This window comes from Aquarana catesbeiana, linkage group LG08 (assembly GCF_042186555.1).
Source record: "Aquarana catesbeiana isolate 2022-GZ linkage group LG08, ASM4218655v1, whole genome shotgun sequence".
In the NCBI taxonomy this organism is placed as follows: domain Eukaryota; kingdom Metazoa; phylum Chordata; class Amphibia; order Anura; family Ranidae; genus Aquarana; species Aquarana catesbeiana.
The window spans coordinates 167,798,139-167,816,822 of record NC_133331.1 but is presented as its reverse complement, the minus strand read 5'-3'; the positions used below and the strand labels follow the sequence as shown (position 1 = coordinate 167,816,822).

General features: G+C 38.9%; 1 protein-coding gene across 1 annotated transcript in view; it reads right to left on the bottom strand.

Annotated features, from left to right (window-relative positions):
• Positions 1-18,684, bottom strand: part of COL13A1 (collagen type XIII alpha 1 chain) — a 250,216-nt gene that overhangs the window by 219,468 nt on the left and 12,064 nt on the right. The window contains exons 2-3 of the mRNA XM_073596695.1: positions 10,533-10,568; positions 381-407 (exon numbers count right to left, since the gene is read on the bottom strand). Of these exons, the coding sequence (XP_073452796.1) occupies positions 381-407; positions 10,533-10,547 (42 nt within the window). The 5' untranslated portion in view covers positions 10,548-10,568. The remainder of the gene's footprint in view (positions 1-380; positions 408-10,532; positions 10,569-18,684) is intronic.

The window sequence follows — 18,684 nt, the reverse complement described above, 5'->3', positions numbered from 1 at the left end:
AGTGTGCTTCGTCAATGGTTTACAAGACTGGCTATACAAACTGCACTTGTGGTGAGGATTTCTGGTTAGTATAAAGTTTTCATCACTTGTGTGGGTGTTTATGAGCAAATCATTTCAGCAGGCAATAGCCAGGCCATGTGGCTGCAAAGACCAAGACTGTCTGGTGGCACCAAACCTTTTGTGCTGCAATTAATCCTAAATAATAACATGTTTAGGATGGCAGTTATTAAGTAAAGCAGGCTCTTTTATCAAAGAAATGGGAGTGGGGAAGCAGGGACGAAAGAGGAGTCATTTTGTTGTTTTTGTTTCAAGTAAACAGTTTCCAGATGGCTAAACTTGTGGTTAGAGGGTATTTTGGGGGAAAGGAGGAGCTGACTCACCTTCTCTCCAAGCTGACCCTTTAATCCCTGGATCATTTACATCATCCGCAGGCACATATAACAGGGCAAGATCAGGAAAATTAAAAAGGGAAGGAAGGGAAAAAAGAGAGAACGTAAGATTAAAAGGGATAGAGGAAATATTAGTGCTTTCTTTAAAACATGCAACATTTGCACAACTGAGGGTTAAAATGACACTTTGCTTATGGTAAATGACAGAGTCTCTTTATAGCCCAGGCCTACTTAAACTCAACTACGCCATGCACCCCGTGCCATTTATTCATTGGGGACAGCAAACCCTGTATAAGCTCTGTCTTGGAGCTCTTTTGCATGATTGATGATTCACCCTCTCATGATGGACAGTGTTTGGGCCTGGTAATTGGTCATTCAATGTAGGGTGGGGGGAAGTGGTATAGATGAGCATATGTTGGCCAGGGTGGGCTTATGATTACATCATTTTGGGAATTAAAACTGATACATACATGTATTTATAGGGCTTAAGCTGGCTATAAGTATGAGATGATCACTGAATATGTGTACCTACTCCAACCACAACACAACTGGTGCCAACCTTATTTCAGGAAAACATTAGTAATCAGCTAGGACAAGAATCATCAACCAGAGGTGACTGCAAAAGTTATTCTGTGGTCAGACATATTGGTCTTATTGGTCTTAATGTGAACCTATGCACACCAAAGTATTTACGTGTATATTCTGAACAAGCAGCAGAAGCACTTTAAGGCTGGGTTCACACTATTGTGAATTGGATGTGGATTTCTCTGCATCCAAATTGCATAGCAGGAGATTGTGACCACCTCTCTATGGAGCAGGTTCACATATCTCTAGAGTGGCTCCTGTGCAACACGCACAGGAGTCCTGTGCGTCTTTTGGTTCATTTTCGGTCTGAATTCAGCCAAAAATTGGGGCTGAAATTGGACCTGAACCAGTGAATGGAGATGCACCGGACCCCTACTGTGAGCTGCACCGTGCTCTAGTGTGAACCCAGCCTAAAACAAGCCCTCATTTATCTCTGTAGCTGTAGGCACTGTGTACACATTTTTCTTCATATTTACAACAGATATCTTATTTTTTTTTATATCACTTTCTTTTGCACCAGAATTTTGGTTACCTGCTAGCCTTCTGTAAACAAACAACCGGTGTTTCTATGCCACTATTCATATTCACAATGTTGAGGCTCTTTTGTGCGTATTTGCTCCTTTATTAGGTGTGAAGTGCTGTGCTGGGGCGGGATTGTGTGTTTTTAGCCCCACAGACTTTTATTATGGGAGCACCTGAAAAATGTGCACTACTATTGACTTCAATAGAGCCAAAAATGCCCTATTCTGCTTCACAATTAGCTCATGTAACTTTTGGAGCTTCAAGTGTTCAGCTACAGATGCCTGAACACACAACTGTGCACAGAGTCAATGGGGTAAGCATGGGGTTTAGCATACTGAGCATTTTGGAGCTATGAGCTTCAAGCTACAAAATTCTCAGGTGTGAATTTAGCTGAACTGTTTGAAACTGACTCCAAAAAGGTGTGTGTTAGTGCTAAATTGGTCATTGAAAAGCAGTGTGCAATCAGTGTATCAAAATACAAACACCCTATGATAAATATAGAGAAAATACAGCGCAAAAAAAATAGAAATTATATCACATATAGTATTAAAACCTATATAGGGTACAGGTAGTCATTCAAACAATGAAGTACATAATAAAAATCATATGTGGACAATACTGGTTAACAGTGTTGACATGAGATAATATGGTTTTCATACCACATATAAAGTGTATATGGTGTCCTTTAAAGCAATATACAAAAAATTAAAGTTCATATGAGAACAATAGTGATCAGCAGTATGGAATCCTCTACCATAGGTGTCTTGCCTCCACCAAATATGTGTTTGAAACTGTCTCTAACCTGATTTTAGAATATTTGTTATGCTCTTTGGGGAACTTTGAGAATGAATTTCTGCATAGTACAACCAGCTAGAGAAGTCAGTGGTGGCTCTTTGACTGTTTGTTAAGAATATTTAACAAGTGCACAGGTACACTTTTATGCTAAACTCCAGGCAGATAAAAAAAAAGTATTTAAAATGTACAAGTAGCCAAACCCTTTTTTTGTGAGTAAGAAAGGGATAAAAACCATGTCAAGTTATTTTTTGCCGTCTGGGTTCCATTTTGAATGGGTAGCCCAATTGGAAGACTTACCCCCACCTCTTGCTTCGGTGGCATCGCTTAAACTTTGGATGTCATCTCACTTTCTGTTTCAGCTACAACAGTCTCTAGAACAAATAGCAAGGATGAATCTCCCTATTGGGGAGAGACAGCAATAAAAACTTGGCAGAGAATCTAACCCTTCCCCACTCCACCCAAAGCTAAAAAACAAAACAAAAAAAAATCCTTCACATATACTTTAATCCATTTATATAATTGTTTTTTTTTTTTTTAAAAGTCTAATTGTATTGAATAAAAAAATGATGTGCAGGGTCACATCATACGCCATTGTATTCGAAATTGGTAATTGCATTGCAATCACTCATTAAGCTTGGCTCTTAACCAGTACCGTTCAGTGGAATTGCACATGTTCCTCACACACACACATTGCAATGTGTGTTACAGATGTGACCTAGTCACTGGCCTTCTGGCATCATATCATGTGACTTATTCTTAGTGTTCATTACTTAGACACAAATGAGAAGGATTGGCCCATTCTTTGTTTAAAAAAAAATGTTTATTTCAACCAAAGCTGATTTAATGCAGGTGACAGGATTAGCTGAACTATGAATGCTAATTAACTTTAATTGACAGGCCAGCAAACACAGCCAAAATCATGTGATGCTAGTACTAGTGTGTTAAGCAATAACACAGGTGGCAAAAGTATAAGAACAGGAAGTAATGGATTTCTATGGGTCATTTCAGTTGACAACTCATTGAGCGCATACAGAATGGTGACTTACTATGAAGCATCACACATGCCACACCAAACTCAATAATGATACATTAATGTATTATATCTCTTTTTGGATAACTGAGTCAATTTACCACTTAAACACTTAATTAAAATCTATTTAGTCCCAACACTCACTAGGGTAAGGGTAACCTTTTGGTTAAAAAGGCTGCACTATCCTTTGTGCTGCGCTACACTGGCCCTATTCTGATCTAGAAATCACTACAATTTTGTCCCATTTTTGAGGTCACTTATGTCTATCATAATAGGATAGGACAGTGTGTCCTCCAGCCAAGGTGGCAGAAAAATGCAATGGAACAAAAAAGCAAATATAAGGACGATGCTTCTCATATCCCATGGTTTTCAACCCAATTATTTGTTCAATTATCATTGTGCCAAATACAGATGAGCTGCAATGACTTTAAAACATAAATTAATACAAAGTGGTTCAGCTGCTGGGCCAATACATGCCAAACGGGCCATGAAAATGCCAGCATCCCCAACTTGAAATGGAGCAACCCAAGTTGGGGAAAAAAATAAAGGGACTTTAAATATGCCTTACCAAAAAGCAATGCCTTGCTTTAATGTATATGTATTGCTTTTTGTTATGTTTATATCCCTGGTCAGGCATATTTAAAGTCCCTTTATTTTTTTCACCGTCTTGGCATGCTTGATTATGTTCTCGGAATAATGACTTTTGATTAAAGTTTTTCCATAACCTACATTTAAACCTTCCTAAATGTGGTTCAGCTTGAAAATGGACATACAAGAGTAAAACCGTGGATTTTCTTTTCTTTTTTTTTGTCTAGTGGAAATTTTCCTACAGCTAAGAGCTCTGGAAATGAAATGCTGCAAATAATATAAGCGTGCACACAATTAGGTAATAACCAAACCGACTTCTAATTGTAGAATAAGCATGATGATTTGTACTAGAATTCTATAATTATCAGAGTAACGTCAGTCACACTTAACCAAAAATACATGGCTAATTATGTGTTATCTGATTGTACCAGTTCTGGAACATGTAAGCCCAATGAAATAATTGTTTTTAAACCCCTGTCCAATCAGATAAACAAGATTTATTCAACTCCTTATTTAAATGTATAGTTGACACCAGTGTCAAACAAAATCTGGGACAAATCAGACCACACATGTGCTACAGCACATACAGCTTATTTGCTATAGTTTCAACTAATTTCCAAAAGATTGTACCAAATCTGCCCTAAAAAATACATGCAATTTGGCAGGCAATAAACACAGCATCATATAGTTGGCATAGTAGTTAAAGCAACAGGTTTTTCCTTTTTGGATTAAAAGTTTTATCTTTTTGGGGTAAAATTTTAATGAAATATTTGTAGCTAGGTGCTGGGCTACAGCAATATGGAGAATGAGATATAAGGCTCAATTCATTAAATGTTATCCACGGCTTTAACACCTGCGGTAAAAAAGGCTCATAGCGTTTTCCAATTTTTTTATTTCAATTCACTAAAAAACGTTACTAAAATACCACATGCGCTATTTAGTATTATAGTAGTGAAAATGTTTGGCATTTTAATGTCATGCATAGCTGGCTATTAAAGTGGAGCTCCATACTAGCCCATTATGCTTTTACTTTGCAGGGAACAGAAGAGGAAGTAAAACCCATCAGGGTTTACTTCCTCTTTAATGATAATTTTCTGTATTTTATTTCTGCCTAGAGTTCAAATTTAATTGTATTTTAAATAAAACTAGTTTAAATACAAGCAACTGTCTAAAACATGCACAGATCACTCCCATTCTTAAAAAGCCCTCACTGGACCCTACCGACCTGAACAACTTAAGACCCATCTCATTACTCCCATTCACCTCTAAACTTCTAGAACGCTTAGTCTACAACCGTCTTAGCTCCTACCTCAATGAAAATAACCTTCTTGACCCCTTACAGTCTGGCTTTCGCTCGCAGCACTCCACGGAAACTACCTTACTAAAACTCACTAACGATTTACTAACTGCTAAAACCAACAGCCAGTACTCCATACTCCTACTACTTGACCTCTCTGCGGCCTTTGATACTGTTGACCACCCGCTCCTTCTCAATAAACTACATTCCCTTGGCCTCCGAGATTCTGCTCTATCCTGGTTCTCTGGCTATTTATCACAGCGCTCCTTCAGTGTCACCTACAACTCTGTCTCCTCCTCTCCATTGCCCCTTTCTGTGGGGGTCCCCCAAGGCTCGGTTCTTGGACCCCTTCTCTTCTCTATCTACACCACCTCCCTTGGTCACCTAATAACTGCCCACGGCTTCCAATACCACTTATACGCTGATGACACCCAAATCTATCTGTCTACTCCTCACCTCACTCCTTCAGTCTCCTCTCGCATTACTAACTTACTAACTGACATATCAGCATGGATGTCGCACCACTTCCTTAAACTAAATCTCTCTAAAACTGAGCTATTAATATTCCCCCCCGCCTGTGCCCCCCTCCATGACTTTTCCATCAAAATCAACAATGCAACCATCAGTCCCTCCCCTCACGCCAGGGTACTAGGTGTAATCCTAGACTCCGACTTGTCATTTCAGCCTCAAATCCAATCATTGTCAAAAGTTTGTAGAATTCACCTCCGTAACATCTCTAAAATTCGCCCTTTTTTAACAAATGAAACCACCAAGCTCCTCATTCACTCCCTTGTTATCTCTCGCCTTGACTATTGCAACTCCCTTCTCATTGGCCTACCGCTCCATAGGCTATCCCCTCTTCAGTCTATCATGAATGCTGCTGCCAGACTTATCCACCTTACCAACCGCTCAGTGTCTGCCAACCCTCTACTTCAATCCCTACACTGGCTCCCAATCACCCAGCGAATTAAATTCAAAATTCTAACCACAACATACAAAGCCATTCACAACTCTGCCCCAAGCTACATCACTAATCTTGTCTCCAAATATCACCCAAATCGTCCTCTCCGCTCCTCTCAAGACCTCCTGCTTTCAAGCTCTCTCATCTCCTCCTCCCATGCTCGTCTCCAGGATTTCTCCAGAGCCTCTCCCATCCTCTGGAACTCGCTACCTCCATCTATCCGGCTAGCCCCTACTCTTGCTACCTTCAGGCAATCCCTGAAAACTCATCTCTTCAGGAAAGCCTATCACGTCTCCAACTAATCTCCTACCACTTCCACCAGCTCATTCCCCACAGTTACAACCTTTTGTACCACCTACCCCACCCTATTAGATTGTAAGCTCTTCTGAGCAGGGCCCTCTTAATCCTATTGTATTGTATTGTATTATATTATAACTGTATTGTCTCCCTTTTATATTGTAAAGCGCTGCGTAAACTGTTGGCGCTATATAAATCCTGAATAATAATAATAATAATAATAATAACAGCACTCACACTGGGAGATGGAAAGCCAGCACAATAGAGATCAGTAGCATTTACATGTGCTGGCAATAAAAACACAGGCAAGAGGAGAGAGCAGAATGTGCAAAGGGATGACTTCATAAATGTACATTCTGTGCTGCTATAGCTCTATGTATTTTAACTTAAAGTGTTACTAAACCCATAACAGTAAAATCAGCCTGTATATTCAGTAAAGCATGCTTGCTATACTCTTTGTGGAACCTAAGGGGTTACTCCTGTGCATTGTATAAAAAGGCTGTTTGATCCTATCTTCTCTGATCCTCCCCTTCTTCCACTGTCCCCAATCCATCTCCTAATACAGTAGTACAGAGCCTTGGGGCAAGCTGCACATGCTCAGTTTGGCAAGTTTTTTTTTTCTTGGGAGAGTGCATGTGAGCAGCACAGGGCCAATCAGTACTGTCCAGGCAGAAGGTCAAGGGTCCTGCAGCCTCATAGGACAGTCAGGGGAGTGTTTTTTAATTACAGATCTGAAAACAGCTGCATTGTTTTTAATAAAGCCTTTAAGACAGGTGCGTAAAAATACACTACATTCAGATCTGTAACGGAAAAACCAAAAAGCTGCATCTAAGAACATGCACTTTATGCGCTTACACGCATATGCATTTGTAAGCACATTAGGCTTAAACAAAGGGGAAAAGTAAATATTCATTATGTGTGCATACGCACCTCTACACGAGTATTTTACTGATCATTATGCAGGAACTAGAAAAACACACGTGTAGTATAATCAGTAAAATTGTTACAGCCGTGTGAATGAGGCCTTATGTGGTTTGCTTTATAATCTGTCTTTGATGTAAAAACACATGTTTCTTTTGGCAAAATGCATTTACAGTTCACAATAATTATTTTTTGTAAATGTGGAAATGTGTAAAATGCGTAAATCATTATTTTATTGAAAGCTAAATTGAATTAAAAATAAAAAAAACAATATTTGAATTAGAACTGTCACAAAGGTACATTGTTGCCTCTCATCGCCTTTCAAGAACAACTGTCTTATTGTTACTAAAGCAAAATGTTAATTCTATTAGTCAGATGACCTGTAACAAGCCAAAAACTGCAGAATCACTTCACTTAAAGCTACTGTTGGTAATATGTCAGTTCCTATAATGGCTAAAATAATGTTATACTTAGGTTTTGGCCAAGAAGGGTTCATATTAATTAAAATGACAAACTTAAAATAACAGCCTTCTCAGAAATAAAATATCCCAGTACAGCAGAGATATGGAACACTCAAATATTTTGTTGCAATAAAAGCCAGATTTAATTATCTGACACGAAAATCAGGACCTAGATCTGATTTTCCAGAGATAGATCAAAAGTCTGGCTGGAGAAAATACATTTTCTTTCACATTCGTCCATGTTTTCTCATGTTTAGCAGGAAATAAATATGCTTTCTTTAGCAGTGGGGTCCCCAATGCCTGTCTATATCTCCAGCTTACTACAAAAGTTCATGACACCAGTATTATAGAAAAGTCAACATGTTTTCTCTCATTCCCAAGGAAGAGAAGGGATTTCGGTACGGGTCTCAATTTCCTCATTGTGACGGTAGGATTCGGACCAGTAAATTAAGCCTAATGCGGTTCAGCGGGTTATCCTGCACACAAGACACATATTACATGCCGCTAAAGAAAACAGCAAACTCCAACCACCACCTAACATAAAACATGAGCGTTACGTTTCCAGTTACCAAATCATGTAAAAATGTCAGCTTTTTCAGGATGCTTTATGGTAAAAGAGTGTATTATATGTTATGTAAGCGGAATAATTCAAAGGAAAATTCCAAAAGCCACAGTGAACAGAGGATACCAAAACAAGCTAACATTTAAAACTGCAAGCATTGTGTTACTGGGGAGGGCTGGCAAGAAGAGCAGGGGGGAATTGACTCCCTTGGCCCACACAGTATTCACATATATGGCCGTAACATAATTGTAAACCTCTACTAATTCCTACAGTGAATTTAACTGCGAATAGCAACTGTATGAAGCACTTTAATTACTAAATAGCTTTATACTGTGATTTGTGGGCTCACACCATTGTGGCAGGTTTCCCCATATGTATTGGTATACATAAAGGCAGTTGTTTTATGTCCATGCCATCAAAGGCAATATTTCCATTTTCCAATTTCAAGAGTTGTTATAAAAAAATTTGAAATAGTGGAAAAGTGGAGTTGTTGTCCAAAGCAACCAAGGGCATGTACGCCCCTGTTTTCTATCTTGCCTTAAAGCCTAAGTGCAGTCAAAATCAAAAACAGAAAAATCAGCACAAGACATAACCTACAAACTTAAGCCCTGTACACACAGGCTGAATGCTGGGCAACATTGGCCGGTATAATAAAAACCGTCCGACATTCGGCCCATGTGTATGGCAGCCGGACTCTCATATGAGCATGCTGGAAAAGCAGTAACCGACCTGTTCCCAATCAGCACTCTCAGCCAATGGCTGAGAGTGCTGATTGGAGTGTTCTGGCAGAGGGCCCGTCCCCCTGTCAGAATACAACAGCTCAGCAGGGGAGATCACTGTACTAACGTCGGATAGTTATTACAGTGACTCTGACCGGAGCTGGCAGGTTTTTTTTTCTTTCAAACCCAGGAAAAACTTATGGGGTGTACCAGGCTTTACAATTAGTAGGATGTGTCCCTTGTGCTGATGCCTCTGCTGTTAGTAGTATCTTCCAGTGCGATGGATGTTAATACAACTTAGCCCAGGATCACATTAAAACCGGCAATGCAGTCCGACTTCGGGGGCGATTTGACAGACATCTGTGCGGGATCTTGCACAGATGTCTATTCAAATCTCCCCTGAAGTCACCAAAAGTAGTACAAGAACTGCTTTTGGGAATCAGTGCAGCGCCGCAAAGTCGGCGTCGACCAGTTCAGACGGTGCCATGGCCAGCAATAGCTGGCAATTTGATATGTGATTTGACATGTCAAATCGCATGTCAAAACGGCCCGATGTGAACGTGGGCTAAAGGGTTGTCACAGGCTCTTATCAAGAGAGCCCAACTATGCCAACATTTCTGCCCAGCTCCGCCATTCACAAAATCAGCTGCAACATCCTACTGACTGTATATTATGTCCCTTGCGCTGATGTTTCTGTTTTTGATTTTGGCTGTACTTAGACTTTAAGACATGGGAGGTAGGAATTGACTGTTGTTTGTTGAAAACTATAACTCTTTTAACTAAAACCCATTTCAACTTTCTTATTAAATCAGCTAAATACATTTCAGGTGCACCAGAACAAAAGATCTTCAAAGACTTACACTTTGTTTTCATAAGAAAGCAGTGAATACCTTCTTAGAAAAGTCCATTCTCTGTCAGCATGTTTTTCTCTGCAGAGGTCAGACATGCTCTTGCCAAGTTAGACTTATAGCAGTCAGAAAGCTCTTGCTCCCCACTGATTGGAAAGTCGTGGATGTGGATCTGATTCAGCAGGGGGTGCCTTGGACCTCTTCACAGAGACCACTGCTTCCACACAGATCACAAGGATCCTTCTCTACAGTAACCTGGCAGAAGATTAGATTTTCTACTTAGGCAGAGGCTGCTCTCTAAAGAAAGTGAACTGTGTACTTTGTGCACATTTTGTTTTGATGCACCAGGAATATAAGTAGCTGATTAAACTTGGGCTTTACTCAAGTTTCTATACATTAGGCCACTGTACCATTCAGAATACATATTAATTTAAGCTTTCCATCCAACCATGCCCACACAACTTTAAATTGAATGTAATACAAATTTTGCCAGCTCTCCCTTGCACATCTGCAATTTTACAGCCGCCACACAAAATGATACAGAAACTAAAACTCACCATTCGTCCTGGCATTCCGAGACCACCTTTCTCACCCTGATAATCAATAGAAATCACATGAGCTTTCACAAATAATATTTTACCTGGCTGAAATGTGCAGAAATATGAAGGAAACGTGGATTTCTGCATAACAGTTTTTTGTTATTTGCAGAAACATTTCTGACATTTAGCACATATTAATATTTTAACATACAAAAAACTAGGCCACTAGGGTAATTCTGGATACATGTATGAATAGACAGTTATGTTATAGTCATGTCTCCAAGGGTAAATTTCCATTTTACTTTCATTCCAATGTTGTCCTACATTTCATCACTGTATCTCAAGTTGAACTTGTTTAGTCTGTATTATGCACGTTTGCTCATACTGAAGTGTGACATTGATATCCTGGTGTAAAGTGCATTGTATTCCCTACTGTAAGTAAAACAAGATCATGTGACCCTTGCATTAATTTGTTGTAGCCAAGGGAACCTACCAAACTATAACTAAGGCGTCTAGATAAGGGCTGTAAAGTGACTCCTGTGTCAACTTCAATGGCTGCTATTCCAACACACATTTTTGCTTTCCCAATAAATAAATTGTGCCATGCTACAAAGCTTTAAATGCCAATGTGCACATAATAACAAATTCAAAATGTGAATAATAAATTCATATACATAAAAAAATGTTTCAACGTGGTGCTTTCTTAAAACAAATACATCCACAAAAAAATATATATACTCCAGTTTACATACAATTCCAGTGCATAATTAATAAATCAAACAGGGCAAACAAAGTGCAGTCCATGCAAATAATAATAATAAGATGCACAGGTCACTAGTCACAAAAAGTGCTTCTTATCCACTCAGATAGCTTCCTTGTGCTTGTATAGCAAAAAGTTGTGTCACCACCAAAAGTGCTCCACCCACCTGGAACATTCTCAACTGTTAAAATGTGACCTATACCGTGAAGTATGGTCAACATAAGTTTTTTAGCCACACCTGGGCTATGGAAAGCGCAATCCAACTCCTCATTGCTAATTCCTCTTTATAAGACTTCCAGAAATGGCTGATACCACTCAGGTAATATATGCAAAGAAAAAACACTAATAGTGCTTATACCCTTTTAAAATCACCTTTATTAAAACACAGATGATTAGGGTACGCACATCTCCCTGGTGCTTCCAGCACACCAGGCTATTACAGGCATAAAAATCCATTTGATGTCTCCACTGCATACACACAAGACGCTCGGGCAACTAAAGGGTTTCCAGCTCCACACTGGTTCCGAGTGTCGTCACCATTCTATGCCCCTCCCCAATTTTTTTTTCCCTTTTGCATCGTTGCTTTTCTGACAGACTTTGCTGACCAAATGATAAAAAATAAAAAGCTGTGATATACAGGCCGAAAATCTAAATGGGGGGACAAGTGTGTGCCCCTCTTCCTGAACCATACTAAGCTACATGCCCTTAACATAAGGGGGTACCTTGGCAATGTATTTTGTCCCCATGTTGATGAGAACAAGGGCCTCTTCCCCACAACCCCGGCCCTGCAGGAAGGAGGTTTATCAGAATCTGGGAGACCCTTTAACAATAAGAGGACCCAACCCAGATACCGCCCCTCCATATGAATAACTATGGAGTATATAGTACCCCTCCTCATTCACAAAAAATGAATCCTCAGCTAGCAGCTGAATGACCTGGGCGGGCATGAGTCACTATTTGTTAGGACACTGGTGGATGCATGCTCACCAACAACCAGTAGCCCTAAGCATATTATTACCGCTGCTAAATGCTTCACTTCCCGCTGCAGCTGGAGGCTTAGTCAAACTAGGTATTAAATACCGCAAAAAAAAATGAATGCATTATTTAACAAACATTTTTTAGTGACTTGACCAGTTCTGCTATAAGTTCCACATGAGTTAAATTAATGCAAAGCCTCCTGCAGTATTTATCTATTAGCGAACTGACCTCTCAGCCCTCAATCACACTGAAGCAGGGCCTATGAAAACGACAATGTTTTCCCTAAGGCCCCTTTCACACTGGGGTGGTGGGGGCGTCGGCGGTACAACAGCGCTATTTTTAGCGCTGCTGTACCGTCGTTCTTGCAGCGGTATTCGGCCGCTAGCGGTGCGGTTTTAACCCCCGCTGGCGGCCAAAAAAGGGTTAAAATCCCTCGTACAGTGCGGCTATAGCCGCGGTATTGCCGCGGTATAGCCGCGCTGTCCTATTGATTTCAATGGGCAGGAGCGGTGAAGGAGCGGTGAATACACCGCTCCTTCACCGCTCCAAAAAAGCGGTTTGCAGGACTTTTTTCACCGCCCTGCCTGCGCACCGCTTCAGTGTGAAAGCCCGAGGGAGGCTGTTTAGGGGCGGTTTGCAGGCGGTATTTTTAGCGCAATACCGCCTGCAAACCGCCCCAGTGTGAAAGGGGTCTTACTCAGGAAAAGGGAATGGTCAAAGGTGCTTAGAAGAGCCTACAATAGGGGATCTCAACTGGGTCTGATCCTCGCTTAACTATCATAAATATTGCTCAAGTCAAAAAGTAATTTGTGTACTTGGCCATGCATTCAGTGTCTGTTGTTGATTACTGTTGCTGCAGACCACGTTCTCCCACTTCTCGATCTGTCCAGCATAAATCCAGAGTCTTGTTCCCAAAGCTATTTAGTAAGAATTTGTACTAACAGTGGGAAACAGTGATAACCCAATGCCTTACTAACTTTTTTTTTATATAAAGAACATGTATGTTTTAAGTCCTGAAATGCCCTAATATAAACTATTTTGAATACTAAAAAGAATTTGGCATCTAATTTATTTTAATAGAATATGTTTGTATATAGCATGTTTACCTATCTCTCTATCACACAGCACATGGTCTTAATTCTTCCTAATTGTCTATGAAGCTACTCAACAGTGTACAAATCACTTGTAACAACTAACAGACGTTTATTCTTTTACCAAAATGTGCCTTCAGGGATGTCTTTTTAGCTTGTTTTCTATGGTTGCCCTGTGTAGGGATCAGTTACAAGCTCTGTAAAATGTGGGCCAATATCAAGCAGAGATTGACTGTAAGCTACATAATTGTAGTTTCTCCAGAAATGTTACAGAATCACAAGTCACTTAGAATAGCCAAAAAGTGTTGGTGTTAATGAGGAAGCATAAATGAGTTTTCTATGATATAAAAGAAAAACTTGGGGGTGATCATCACCAAATTCTGCCAGTAGGCTGGAATCCATAGTATTCAAGATTAAAACCATTTAGAGAAAGGTTGTTTGAAAATTAAAGTCGATAGCAGAATTCATACCCACTATGGGTAATTAGCAATCACTGCAAAAAAAAAGACAAATGCACATTATCTAGCACAAGAAAATTTCCCGTGATTTGCCAGCTTTACTTACAGGAACATAATTCCCCTCATGATCTTAGAGAAGCTAGAGACAAATAAGCCCACCAGCATCCATCAAAGACTGAGCAGTCAAGGTTTGGATTGACTTGCACAGCATGATTTATAAAGCAAAACTGTATTAAATGACCTCTGAGAACTTGTGTAGCCTAGTGAGATGTTACCCACAGCTGACATATCAGAGGCTTATTAATGGCATATTTCCCTGGGATCTGTTCAGTACACCCACAGCTTTCCCTACTTTATTTCTAACACATATCTGTATAAATGTCCTTTTATTTATTGAGGTTGGCATTTACACTGCATTCTCAATATGAAAGAGAAAAACATTGGTTAAAACTTTGGAACACTGAAGACAGTTTTTGGACAAATTCAAGTTTACTACTTATACCAGAGCTCAGACATTACCGAATTAGAGAACATTTTGCATGTGAGAACAGACAGGTGACCAGACATATACAGAAAAATGGAAAGATAGAAACAAATCAGAGAAAACAGGATAAGAGTTTGGGCAGGAAGAGAATAGAAATATTTAGGGGGTTGTATAAATAAAGGTTTTGGAAAACATGAAGATACTTCAAAGCCCGAGATGCCAGATGTAGCATGACTATTAAAATATGAATAAGAGTGCAACTCCACCTAAAATTTATTTTTTCTTTTTTTTTGCTGGCAGAAAAGGGTAAGGAAAGGGTAAATCTGGCTATATGCTTTCGTGTGAAAATTGTTATTTTCAGAAACTTTAGAAGGTTAGAAGGTTAAGTCGAAGGTGGTGATGAGAAAATTTTAAAGTACAGGATAAAAAAAAATTCTTGAATGAACAAATTTCCAACAGTGTATTGTCATTTTCATTCAGGAAATTCCATTCATATCAAAATCAAATGTTAAAAACAGACTCAGTTTTGCAGTACTTTGAACATTCATCACGTCTCTGATAGCATAATTGAATGTACTGGCAAGAATTTTTGTAAGAAAATCTGCCAATATATGGCCAGTACTTCAGTCTGTTTATATTAAATTGTTCTGTTTGTTTTCTTACTTCCCATTCCACTAACAACTGTTGAGTGAAAAAAAAAAGAAAGAGTTTAAAGGTAATTTTATTTTATATAAAGACCCCCCCTTACTATGTTCTCAAAGAAAATTAAAATAGTTTTCTTTATGCCAAGCCCCACCTTGCATTCACCCCCCCCCCCCCCCCCAGCTTTCAAGGTGACCTTGGTTATCTACTTGGTTATCTATTTATAATACATATTTATAATATATGATGTACCATTGTGGTCAAAGTTTGAAACAAAGACACAATAACACATCCTTTTATTGTATTATACTACACACAGTGCTGTGACATGGTCAAACAGAAAAACAAAATCTCCCTAACAGGGACACAGACATCAATGAAAACTTGACAGGGGTTCTAACTCTCTGCTACTTTATACAAAACTAAAATAAAAATAAATTGCCTATCCATACACTTTACATCAAAGTGACTCATTTGTCAGCTACATACAAGATGCTTACAAGGCTTCATGTACACTAGTCTACAATGGCAGCTCCTAAACTTGAGTTTAGGATCTTTTGGTGTTTTTTTGCCAAAGCTCCTAAATGCAACTCCATAAAAGCCTATGTGTCAATGTACACATAGGAGCTGATTTACTAAAACTGGAGAGTGCAAAATCTGGTGCAGCTCTCCTTAGAAACCAATCAGCTTCCAGTTTTTTTTCAAAGCCTTATTGAACAAGCTGAACTTAGAAGCCAATTGGCTACCATGCACAGCTGCACTAGATTTTGCACTCCCCGGTGTTAGTAAATCAACCCCACTGGCTTTTAGCAGAGTTTAGGAGCTGCCGCATTTAGGTGAGCTTCAACCCTCCTCTCCTGAACGTGGAAGAATCACGTTCAGAATAGGAATGATTTGACCGCCGGCTGCAGAAAAACTCAAAACACAGCAAAATTGCGGCGTGATTTTGCAGATATTTTGCTACGTTTTGCATTTTCCCATGGCCGTGGTAAATTTAGGCCAGTGAACATGTACACTAAGAATGACCAGCATTTTTAAAAGCACCCAGGAAGAATAGTGTGTTAAATACCTTCTTGTAAGATAAAAATTGTATATAATTTAAAAAAATGCATAAAATGTGTATAAAAGACACTGCGGTACAACCTTAAATACCTCTAGCAATCATTTCAATAAAAACAGGGACTCACACATTTTCAGTACATGTTCAAGCCAAGCAATGGTTTGAAAGTAATTCCTCTCTGGCCAGTCCCTTCTCAATTGTGCCAAACTCTTAAGCTGGCCATACATGGATCAAAATTTGGGCGGTTCACCATATACTAGTTGAATTTTGATCCCTGTATGGCCACTGTGGTCAAAAACCGGTAGATCGACTTCTGTTCAACTGCCCGGGTTGGAAAAAATCTGCTCGATCAGCGCTGCAGTCTAGAGTCTGATCTGTGTATTCTGATACAGCTGGGAGGATTCCTCCATCCACACTGAATGTGCAGATGGGGGAATCGGGTCCGTTTTTTTTTTTTTTTTCATCAACCTACTGGTTAAACAAAAAAAAATCAGACTCATCTAAGGCCAGCCTTACTTGCTCATAGCATACTTTAGGGGACCTATATGATTTCATTTATAAATCAGTGAATATAACTTTCAACAATGTTATTTAAAACACATGCACCTGGAAAATTCTCCTGCAGAGAATGTTTGCTGATACACAAGTTCACCTCTTTATTATAGTGTCATGATGGGGTAAATATGGGGTATGTACTGGTATGCTTCAGCTGTGTCAGTTTACCGTATATTCAGGCCATGTAGTCGATTTACTAAAAGCAAATAGGCTGTTCACTTTTTATAAGACTTTTCCCTGCATGTGATTGGATATTGTTTGCAAAGTAAACTTTCACCACATTCTCTAAGCTAAAGGAAAAGTCCCTTGCAAAGCAAAACCACCCTTGCAAGGTGAACCTCTTTTAGTAAACTAACCCCTATATGTTTATTAAAGTATTATATGAGCAAGTAATTATTTGGCATTTTGCAAAGATCCATGCCAGTAAGCAGGGCTTTTTTTCTAAGAGAATAGGTGCAGGAACTCGCCCCCTACTGACCTCCTGCACCATTCCTTGGTTCCACCCTTTGCCCACCTAACAGTACTGCCCCTTTTAGAGAATACAGAACCAAGTAACAGTTGTGGTACTAAGTAATTTATATGGAATTTGTTGATAATAACAAGAAAAGCCGTAAAATTGATCCCATGCAGCCAGCAACAATAGACCCCCCAGCAACAATGGACCACCCGCAACAAAATACCCCCCACCCCCAGCAGCAACAACAAATCTCCCTCCAGCCAGCATCAATAGATTCCTTCCTCAAAATAAGACCCCCTCCCAGCATCAACTGTCCTCCCAGCAACATAAGACCCACCCCAGCAACAATAGACCCCCCACCAGCAACAATAGCCCTCCCAGCAGCAATAGACTCCCCCATCAAAAAAAAATAGATCCCCTGCAGCAACAATAGATTCACTAACAGTTAGCATCAATAGACCCTGCACCCCTTGCTATTACATACATGCAGTGCTGGAGGTGCCAAAACTGTGTTCCCACCGTGTTCCTGCTGAGTAAGGATGAACTAAGTATGATACAGCTGGCCAGCTTGAACAGGTATGGCAATATATTCAAATCAAGAATCTATGTTTTATGCAAAAGTTTGTTAAAGGTAAAAAACAACAACAAATAGTAGTGGATCCATAATGGATCACATGGATTACATTAGCAGATTAGTTAAATGGTCAGAAATTGTAAAGTGAATATGTGGCTAGGCTATGGACATTTAAGGAGTTACATGTTCTTAATAATCAGTAACTTTTTTAAGACCAGGCCTTTTTCTAACATTTTTTGCTTACAATTTAAAATCAGTATTTTTTGCTAGAAAATTACTTAGAACCCCCAAACATTATAAATATATATATATATATATATATATATATATATATATATATATATATATATATATATATACATATATATATATATACATATATATATATATACATATATATATATATATATATATATATATACATATATATATATATATATATATATATATATATATATATATATATATATATATATATATATATATATATATATATATATATATATATATATATTAACAGAGACCCTAGAGAATAAAATGGCGGTCGTTGCAATTTTTTATGTCACACTGTATTTGTGCAACGGTCTTTCAAATGCAATTTTCTTGGAAAAAATACACACTAATGAATTAAAGAAAAACAAAGCAGTAAAGTTAGCCCAATTTTTTTGTAAATTGTGAAAGATGATGTTACGCCGTGTAAATAGATACCTAACATGTCATGCTTTAATGCTTTAAAATTGCGCACGTACATGGAATGACGACAAACTACGGTACTTAAGAATCTTCATAAGCGACGCTTTACATTTTTTTACAGGTTACCTGTTTAGAGTTACAGAGGAGGTCTTGTTCTACAATTATTACTCTCGCTCTAACGATCGTGGAGATACCTCACATGTGTGGTTTAACCACTGTTTACATATGTGGGTGTGACTTATATATGCATTCGCGTCTGCGTGCGAGCACGGAGGGATGGGGTGCTTTAAATATTTTTTTTTCTCTATTTTACTTTTTATTTTTACACCGTCTCCTTTTTATCACTTTTTTTGCTGTCAGAAGGAATGCAAACATACCTGTATCAGCAATAGGCATGTGAAGATCCCCAACCACTCCT